The 9284-nt window shown below is 64.1% G+C and overlaps 1 protein-coding gene across 1 annotated transcript in view; it reads left to right on the top strand.

Annotated features, from left to right (window-relative positions):
* Window positions 1–9284, top strand: part of TTLL10 (tubulin tyrosine ligase-like family member 10) — a gene marked incomplete at its 3' end in the record, with an annotated part of 32695 nt that overhangs the window by 2470 nt on the left and 20941 nt on the right. Inside the window, 1 exon segment of the mRNA XM_014543783.1 lies at window positions 7265–7374. Within this exon segment, the coding sequence (XP_014399269.1) occupies window positions 7265–7374 (110 nt within the window).

Genomic DNA, 9284 nt, shown 5'->3' with positions numbered 1-9284 from the left:
TCCCCCCCCCCCGCCCCACCCCCGGCTTCTCGCTTCTTCCCGAGTCACTGGGACTGGCCCCACCTGAGAGGGCCAGACCCTCGGCCGGGCTGGGCAGGTGTGAGCCCTGTGGCGCAGGAGGGGGTCAGACTCCCAGCAGGTAAAGCCTGGAGGCCTGGCGTCCACCTGGAGCGGCTCAGCGATGGCCAACAGGGCTCAGGGCTGGGACTCAGGGCCTGACCCGTCCCAGGACCTGGGGAGCCCAGTTTTCCCCCACTGCCCACTGCACCCCACCCCGCCTCACCCCTGTGAGACCCCCAGCTGGGGGCTGAATTCCCATCTGTCCAGCTGAGCCAGTGGGCAGCTAAAAACAAAGGCCAAACGCCGGGCCAGCCTGGGAGAGGCTGGTGGTCAAGGGGCCAGGGTCACCAGGGCGCAGAGCAGCTCAGCTGAGGCAGAGTGTGGGCAGGGCTTGGCGGGCTCCCCACCCAGGGGCTCGAGGCCCACCTTCCCGGCCTCCCAGCTGAGGTCTGCCCACCTGCTAATATGCTAAGTGTCCGACCGTCCAGGTAATGACGTCACATAGCAACGCCCGGCTTCCTCTCCCTAGCAACTAGCCTCCTTGCAGTTTCTTCAGCCCAGGAACACGACTTGCTTTATAGTCAGGTGCATCGAAACACACATCAAGAATGGGGCCACCTTGACTTGAGGTTCCATGGAAGAGCGAGATGGTGGGGGCTCAGGCGGGAAAGCCTGCAGGGATGGTCCTCACTGTGGGTGGAACCCTGGGGGCCCCTGGCTTCCTGTGGGGAGGATGTCTGGTTAGACACACACCCTCACTTAGGGGGACCCCCAGCTTCCACTCATGTCCCAGCCCCTCAGAACAAGGGTGCACCTCTCACCTGTGGGACAGTAGCTTTTGTGCTCATTCTCTCTCTCGAGGCCAATGGTTTCAGCCTGATTGGTCCTCGCCATTCCTGGTCTCGACGTGGCGTCTGCGTTGTCCTGGTGAGCAGGTTGGCCCACCACGGCTGCAGAGGGCCGGCCCAGTGTGGGCACCTCCTCCCCGGAGCACTGTGTCCCTTCGGCTCGCCTGTCTCCACGGGGAACCCATCGCCCGCTGGCCACCCAGGAATCCTGGGACCCCCCCCCCCCCCCCCCCCCCCCCCCCCCCCCACCCACACACACCCACACACACACAACAAAAAACAAACAAAAAACATTTCCTGATTTGCTCCTATATTTTCTTACTCCTATCTCCCATCACTAGTCCTATATACTATGTTAGGGATTGGAAGAGGAGAGAAGGGGAGAAATTAATGTTTGAAATAATACTGTGTGAGGATTTCCCAGAACGGTCGAAAGACATCGAAATGCACATCAAGAATGGGGCCACCTTGACTTGAGGTTCCATGGAAGAGCGAGATGGTGGGGGCTCAGGCGGGAAAGCCTGCGGGGATGGTCCTCACTGTGGGTGGAACCCTGGGGGCCCCTGGCTTCCTGTGGGGAGGATGTCTGGTGAGACACACACCCTCACTTAGAGGGACCCCCAGCTTCCACTCATGTCCCAGCCCCTCAGAACAAGGGTGCACCTCTCACCTGTGGGACAGTAGCTTTTGTGCTCATTCGCTCTCGAGGCCATGTCTTCCCTTTGGTTTCAGCCTGATTGGTCCTCACCATTCCTTGTCTCGACGTGGCGTCTGCGTTGTCTTGGTGAGCAGGTTGGCCCACCACGGCTGCAGAGGGCCGGCCCAGTGTGGGCACCTCCTCCGGAGCACTCTCTCTCCCTTCGGCTCGCCTGTCTCCACGGGGAACCCATCGCCCGCTGGCCACCCAGGAATCCTGGGCCCCCCCCCCCCACCCCCAGCACAGCAGACCCTGACTGCACTCCGTTCCCACCATCAGCAGGAGTCACCAGGTGGTGCCCTGTCCAGGATGTCTGCTTGGGAACTCCCAGACAAAGGCCACAGGGGGTCTGAGCTGAGACCGCTGGACACCAGGGAGGAATGTTCTGGGTCTTCCCCAACCTCTAGATGTCGGGGTCCCCAGGGGCCTGTCTACACCCGCCTCCTCCAGCCCAGGATGGACCCAGGGTGCCTTGGGCTCTGGTGGACACAGTGAACAGCTGCAGACGGGCCAGGCCCAGGAGGCCTGAGGGCGCCCCCTGGATCTGGCCCCCCGGAGGCAGCTGGAGACATCAGCCGGTAGCTGTGTGTGTAGAGGGGGGTTTGGGGGGGGCGGTCTGGTGAGCTCTCAGGAAGAAAGAAATGGACAGTCTGAGGGTCAGGAGCCCAGACGCCTCGCAGACGACCTTGTCCAAGAATGACGTGTGCAGGTTTCAGGCTCAGTGTTTTCTGGGTTCAGGTACCAGGTGTGGCCCCCAGGGAGACAGCCCAGGGAGAAACAGGTGCTTCGGGTCTTAGGGAGAAGGGGTCAAGGCCAAGGCCAACGCGAAGGTCAAGGTCAAGACCAGCTGCAGGCGCATGTGAGGGGCTCGGGTATCGCTGATGGGACACTGTGGCCTGAAAGTGTGGTCCAGGCAGGAGAGTGGGGAAGGGGGGCCGGCATTTGTCCAGGAGGCCTGGGAGGGGCCCCCAGTGCTGGTCTAATCTTAAGCCTGCCTAGCCCTGGCCAGTATGGCTCAGTGGATAGACCCCCAGCACAGCAGACCCTGACTGCACTCCGGTCCCACCATGAGCAGGAGTACCAGGTGATGCCCTGCCCAGGGTGTCTGCTTGGAAATTCCCAGACAAAGGCCACAGGGGGTCTGAGCTGAGACCGCTGGACACCAGGGAGGAATGTTCTGGGTCTTCCCCAGCCTCTAGATGTCGGGGTCCCCAGGGGCCTGTCTACACCCGCCCCCTCCAGCCCAGGATGGACCCAGGGTGCCTTGGGCTCTGGTGGACACAGTGAACAGCTGCAGACAGGCCAGGCCCAGGAGGCCTGAGGGTGCCCCCTGGATCCGGCCCCCTGGAGGCAGCTGGAGACATCAGCGGGTAGCTGTGTGTGTAGAGGGGAGTTTGGGGGGAGTCTGGTGAGCTCTCAGGAAGAAAGAAATGGACAGTCTGTCCAAGAATGACGTGTGCAGGTTTCAGGCTCAGTGTTTTCTGGGTTCAGGTACCAGGTGTGGCCCCCAGGGAGACAGCCCAGGGAGAAACAGGTGCTTCGGGTCTTAGGGAGAAGGGGTCAAGGCCAAGGCCAACGCGAAGGTCAAGGTCAAGACCAGCTGCAGGCGCATGTGAGGGGCTCGGGTATCGCTGATGGGACACTGTGGCCTGAAAGTGTGGTCCAGGCAGGAGAGTGGGGAAGGGGGGCCGGCATTTGTCCAGGAGGCCTGGGAGGGGCCCCCAGTGCTGGTCTAATCTTAAGCCTGCCTAGCCCTGGCCAGTATGGCTCAGTGGATAGAGCGTCAGCCCGTGGACTGAGGGTCCCGGGTTCGATTCATATCCTCAGTTGCAGGCTTGATCCCCGGCCCTCGTCCAGGTACATGCAGGAGGCAACCAATCGGTGTGTCTCTCTCTGTCTCTCCCTCTCCCTTCCACTCTCTCTAAAAATGAATGGAAAAATGTCCTCGGGTGAGAATTAACAAAACAAACAAACAAAACACACACAAGAATCTTACCCCTGTCTATGGGCCCATCCAAGGCCTCATGGGATGGCCAGGCCTCCAGGCCACTCGGAGGGCATGGGGTGGGAATGTGGGTGAGAACCCTCCTGCCCTGAGCCTGGAGCAGCCAGCAGTCCCTGGGCCCTCGGGTCAGTTTGGGGGAGCGGCCCTCGTCCAGGTACATGCAGGAGGCAACCAATCGGGTATGTCTCTCTCTGTCTCTCCCTCTCCCTTCCACTCTCTCTAAAAATGAATGGAAAAATGTCCTCGGGTGAGGATTAACAAAACAAACAAACAAAACACACACACAATCTTACCCCGGCCCATCCAAGGCCTCATGGGATGGCCAGGCCTCCAGGCCACTCGGAGGGCATGGGGTGGGAATGTGGGTGAGAACCCTCCTGCCCTGAGCCTGGAGCAGCCAGCAGTCCCTGGGCCCTCGGGTCAGTTTGGGGGAGCAGGGCCGGAAGGGGCGGGAAGGTAGATCACAAGGTGGTTGCCGCCAGCCTTTCATTACAGCAGGGCCCCCTCCTGCGCAGGTCGCTCACCTGTCAGCACCTGGCCCCGTGGATCAAGGGCAGGAAGGGAGGCTGCCAGCCCCACCCCCACTCCCAGCGCCCGGGCCCTGCACAGCCTCCCTGCAGGTGGGCAGAGGTCTCCTCCGCATTCTGCGACTCGGAGGGGACGTGGTGGCAGGGGCCCAGACAGACACCCCAGGGAGGCCCCAAGCAGGCAGAGCTGGTGCCCCATGGGGACGCCCCTGTCCAGAGTGGAACCTCCAAGTCTGAACCCCAAACGCTAGGGTCTGGCTCGGCTGGGCCTGTGACCAGATCTGCCTCCTGTTTTGCTGAGTGCAGCCTGTGTTCTAGGAAGTGTTGATTGGCCGGCGGCAAACTTAGTGGGACCGGGAGTCACAGGCCCCTTCCTGACCCGGGTCCACAGCCCGACTCAGAGGGTGAGTGACAGCGTCTGCCACCCCTGTGGAGAGCTGCCCCCAGGGACAGCTGCCCCGTGAGTCCGCATGGGGCTGGCGGTGGCCCCAGCGTCCACCCACACCTGCCCCAGGTGTTTGCTCTGCTGAGGCCAGCAGGTGAGTCAGAGGAGCCCGGGGCCACAGGAAGACACAGACTAGAAGCAGAGAAACCGGACGGCAGGCGTCTCTGAGCCCGGTCCCCCCAGAGTGAGGCTGGTTGGAGGGCTAGGAGAGGACCCAGCCCTGAGCCCCAGCCCCAAAGGCTCCAGGTGAGGATTAACAAAACAAACTGTCCTAGCAGAAGGCGAATGCCCCATCGGCCTGGCCTCCGGGCTAGGGCTGGGCCCGGAGGGTGTGGGCCCTGTGGCGGTCGGTGGCTGGCCGCCATGCAGGAAGCAGCCTCAGCCGCAGCACAATGGCCCTTTGTCCCGCCCGCCCCGCCCAGGGAGGCTCAGCCCGGCCAGCTCTCCCACCAGCCACTGTGTCCCCAAGTGTGGAGCTGGCTTCTGTCACCCTCCTCCTCCTCTCCCCACCACCCCCCAGCCTATTCTGCCTGCTGCACCCCCTCCTGCTCTCATGGGAACACCCACATCCACCAGGTCGCCAGCCAGAACCTTTGTCTGGCACTGGTTTCTCCCGCAAACTGGCACCCGGTCCAGCTGCCACCCACCAGGCAGGATGACGTGGGCCTGGCGTGCTGTGGGGTGGCCCATGCTGACCATTCAGGACGTGGGTGCTCATCATGGCTCTGCTCCACCGCCCTGTCCGCACAGCCTTGAGGGGAGGGAGAGCTGCCCCCCAGACCTGTGCCGGCAGGGGTCCAGGCCACCCTCCGTGCCTGCTGCTGGTGACAGCCCTGGGCCTCATGGTCAGGAGTGACCGCACCTAGGCAGGGCCTGGGAGCTGGCCCTCAGCCGAGCGCAGGCACCCGAGGGTGCAGGGCCAGCTGGGCTGCCTGTGGGGACCAGGGGCAAAGGGAATGGTCTCAACCGGCCACTGGTTGAAGCCAAGTGATGAGTCCTGCCCGCAGCCCGGCCCCTCCTCGACCATCTCACCCACAAGGGGCAAACATCAGGCTCCACAGGCGACTTTGGGTCATTTTTACTTTACTTGGACTCAGACAAAACAGGGCAAGGACTGTGCAGGGGTCACTGCAAGGTCAGGGAGCAGGTGACCAGCCAGACCAGAATCTTCCTCTTCAAAGTGACCAGCCAGGGCATTCACACCCAGACCACCCAGCCATGCAGGGCAGAGCCTCAAACACTCCCACAGTATCTCAACCCCTCACCTGCAGCACCTCCACCCCACCCACAGCACCTTGACCTCCACCTGCAGCACCTTGACCTCCACCTGCAGCACCTCCCCCTCCACCTGCAGCACCTCCCCCCCACCCACAGCACCTTGACCTCCACCTGCAGCACCTTGACCTCCACCTGCAGCACCTCCCCCTCCACCTGCAGCACCTCCCCCCCACCCACAGCACCTTGACCTCCACCTGCAGCACCTTGACCTCCACCTGCAGCACCTCCCCCTCCACCTGCAGCACCTCCCCCCCACCCACAGCACCTTGACCTCCACCTGCAGCACCTTGACCTCCACCTGCAGCACCTCCCCCTCCACCTGCAGCACCTCCCCCCCACCCACAGCACCTTGACCTCCACCTGCAGCACCTTGACCTCCACCTGCAGCACCTCCCCCTCCACCTGCAGCACCTCCCCCCCACCCACAGCACCTTGACCTCCACCTGCAGCACCTTGACCTCCACCTGCAGCACCTCCCCCTCCACCTGCAGCACCTCCCCCCCACCCACAGCACCTTGACCTCCACCTGCAGCACCTTGACCTCCACCTGCAGCACCTCCCCCTCCACCTGCAGCACCTCCCCCCCACCCACAGCACCTTGACCTCCACCTGCAGCACCTTGACCTCCACCTGCAGCACCTCCCCCTCCACCTGCAGCACCTCCCCCCCACCCACAGCACCTTGACCTCCACCTGCAGCACCTTGACCTCCACCTGCAGCACCTCCCCCTCCACCTGCAGCACCTCCCCCCCACCCACAGCACCTTGACCTCCACCTGCAGCACCTTGACCTCCACCTGCAGCACCTCCCCCTCCACCTGCAGCACCTCCCCCCCACCCACAGCACCTTGACCTCCACCTGCAGCACCTTGACCTCCACCTGCAGCACCTCCCCCTCCACCTGCAGCACCTCCCCCCCACCCACAGCACCTTGACCTCCACCTGCAGCACCTTGACCTCCACCTGCAGCACCTCCCCCTCCACCTGCAGCACCTCCCCCCCACCCACAGCACCTTGACCTCCACCTGCAGCACCTTGACCTCCACCTGCAGCACCTCCCCCTCCACCTGCAGCACCTCCCCCCCACCCACAGCACCTTGACCTCCACCTGCAGCACCTTGACCTCCACCTGCAGCACCTCCCCCTCCACCTGCAGCACCTCCCCCCCACCCACAGCACCTTGACCTCCACCTGCAGCACCTTGACCTCCACCTGCAGCACCTCCCCCTCCACCTGCAGCACCTCCCCCCCACCCACAGCACCTTGACCTCCACCTGCAGCACCTTGACCTCCACCTGCAGCACCTCCCCCTCCACCTGCAGCACCTCCCCCCCACCCACAGCACCTTGACCTCCACCTGCAGCACCTTGACCTCCACCTGCAGCACCTCAGCCTCCACCTGCAGCACCTCAACCTCCACCTACAGCAGCTCAGCCTCCACCTGCAGCCCCTCATCCTCCACCTGCAGCACCTCAGCCTCCACCTGCAGCAGCTCAACCTCCACCAGCAGCTCAGGTTGAGGGGCTGGCCTCCACTCAGCCGAAGCTCAGGTGCTTCCTGGCCTTCTCGTGCCTGGGCTAAGAACATGCCTCCAAGACCCAGCTTTGGCCAGCGTGGTCGCCTCGTATGGGACAGCGAGTTTGAGAGAAAGGCCCAGAGTGGGCGAGGAGCATGTGGTGGGTCTCCCGCGCCCCAGGGCCCATCAGAGCACCATCCTGCCTCCTGGCAGCTCCCAGTGCGGCCGCTTCATTAAACCGGCAGAGCACGGCCTGGCCTTCATCTCTGAGTCAGACAGACGGACTGGGACCAGCGCTCTGGTCTGCGGTGGGGCCTAGAACTGGCGGGGTGTCCTGACCAGGCTGGCAAGAGGACCAGGGTAGTCAGACCCAGCCAGGCACTGCCGTGGTAACGAGAGAGTCGCAGGAACCCCGCCTGGCCCCACAGGCCGCGGGGACGGACTGCGGCTCTTCCTCCTTGTGGGTCAGGGTGAAGGGCCACCGCTGTCCACATGACCGTCCCCCCGTCAGTCCCCCACGTCCCAGCACTCAGGGGCTCTGTGGACACTGGATGGAGCTCCCTCTGGCCGCCCCTGGGAGCTTCTGAACCGGCAAGGCCTTGCCCATCAGCCCCGACCCCACCCACCTGGCTGAGCCAGGAAGTCCTGACCAGCCACACCCGGTGCTTGGTCACCGAGTGAACAAGATGGGGGCAGAGGTCAGGGCAGGAGCCTGAGAAGGGTCAGTGGCCAGGAGCCCTCCTCCCGCTCCCATCCAACTGCAATGCCTCCAGGTTGGGGTTAGTGAGCAATGCCTCAGTTTCCCCAAAGCACGGTGCCCATCAGCCAGGGGTGTCCCAGCCTCACCCCCACGCAAACACAGACACCCAGAGAGGGTATCGGGTGGGTGGGTGTCTTGACAAAGGTGTATGTGCCCTCCACAGCGCTAGGGTCTGGAGGTCAGAGGGCTGGAGGGTCAGAGGTCACTGATGCCTCCAGAAGCTCTTCCCTGGGGCCAGGGGCACCGCCCGGCTCCTGGGCGCCCTGCCCTCTCTGGCCGGGAGGAGCTGCCGGGCTGTGGCACTCCCGTCCCAGCACAGCCTCTGGGCCTGAGGCCAGGCTGAGCTCAGCGGGGAGTGGACCAGCCTGGGGACGTCTGGGGGGCAGTGGACTCAGGGCCCTGCTCTGAGGGTGCAGAGGGAGGTTTCGTGTCCCCCAGGGGCCCCGAGATCCAGGCCCATGGGAGCTGTGGAGGGGCTGTGCCTTCCTCTGGGTCCCCTGGAGTAGGTACAGTCGGGGGCAGCCCCCCAAGCTGTGTGGCCCTCAGGAGCCTGTGTGCCGGTGACTCCCCACTCCGGCCAGGGCTGTCCCTGGACAGAGAGACAAGGCCCCACGAAGCCCTGATCGGGGGTGAGCAAACCAGAGAGCCAGCAGGCGGGGGACAGGCCTCATCAAAGCGGCCGGGGGGAGGGGGTTCGTTACAGAAAGTGGCCGCCTGGGGGATTGCTCTGTGCTGCGGCTAATTACTGGCTGCTTGTTGTTTCAATACCCGAGTCAGGAGGCTCCCTCCCCACCTGGACGGGGCCTCGCCTCCCCATCCTGCAGCCACAGACTCCCAGCCCTCTTCCTGGGGTCCTAAATGGGGGTGTTTCCCGGCCGGCCACAGCCTCAGCCACAGGCTGGGCCCCCAGCCTGGAGACCTGTGCGCGACACCCCCTAGAAGGGGGACAGCTCTGCACTTGGCTCCTGGGGAGCTGAGGGCCTTGGCGGCTGCCCTGGGAGAGAGAGGGTGCAGGCTGTGACCCCTCTCTGCCCCCTTCCTTGTCCAGCGGGGCTGTGCTCAGGCCTGGCCAGGAGCGCCCTGCCTCCCCCCTCGCACGCCCCACTGCAGCGCCTGCAGCAGCTCCCTGCCCTGGTTTTTTTTTAACCT

This window comes from Myotis brandtii, unplaced genomic scaffold (genome assembly GCF_000412655.1).
Source record: "Myotis brandtii unplaced genomic scaffold, ASM41265v1 scaffold334, whole genome shotgun sequence".
Lineage (NCBI taxonomy): Eukaryota > Metazoa > Chordata > Mammalia > Chiroptera > Vespertilionidae > Myotis > Myotis brandtii.
This window is presented reverse-complemented; position numbering and strand designations above follow the sequence as displayed.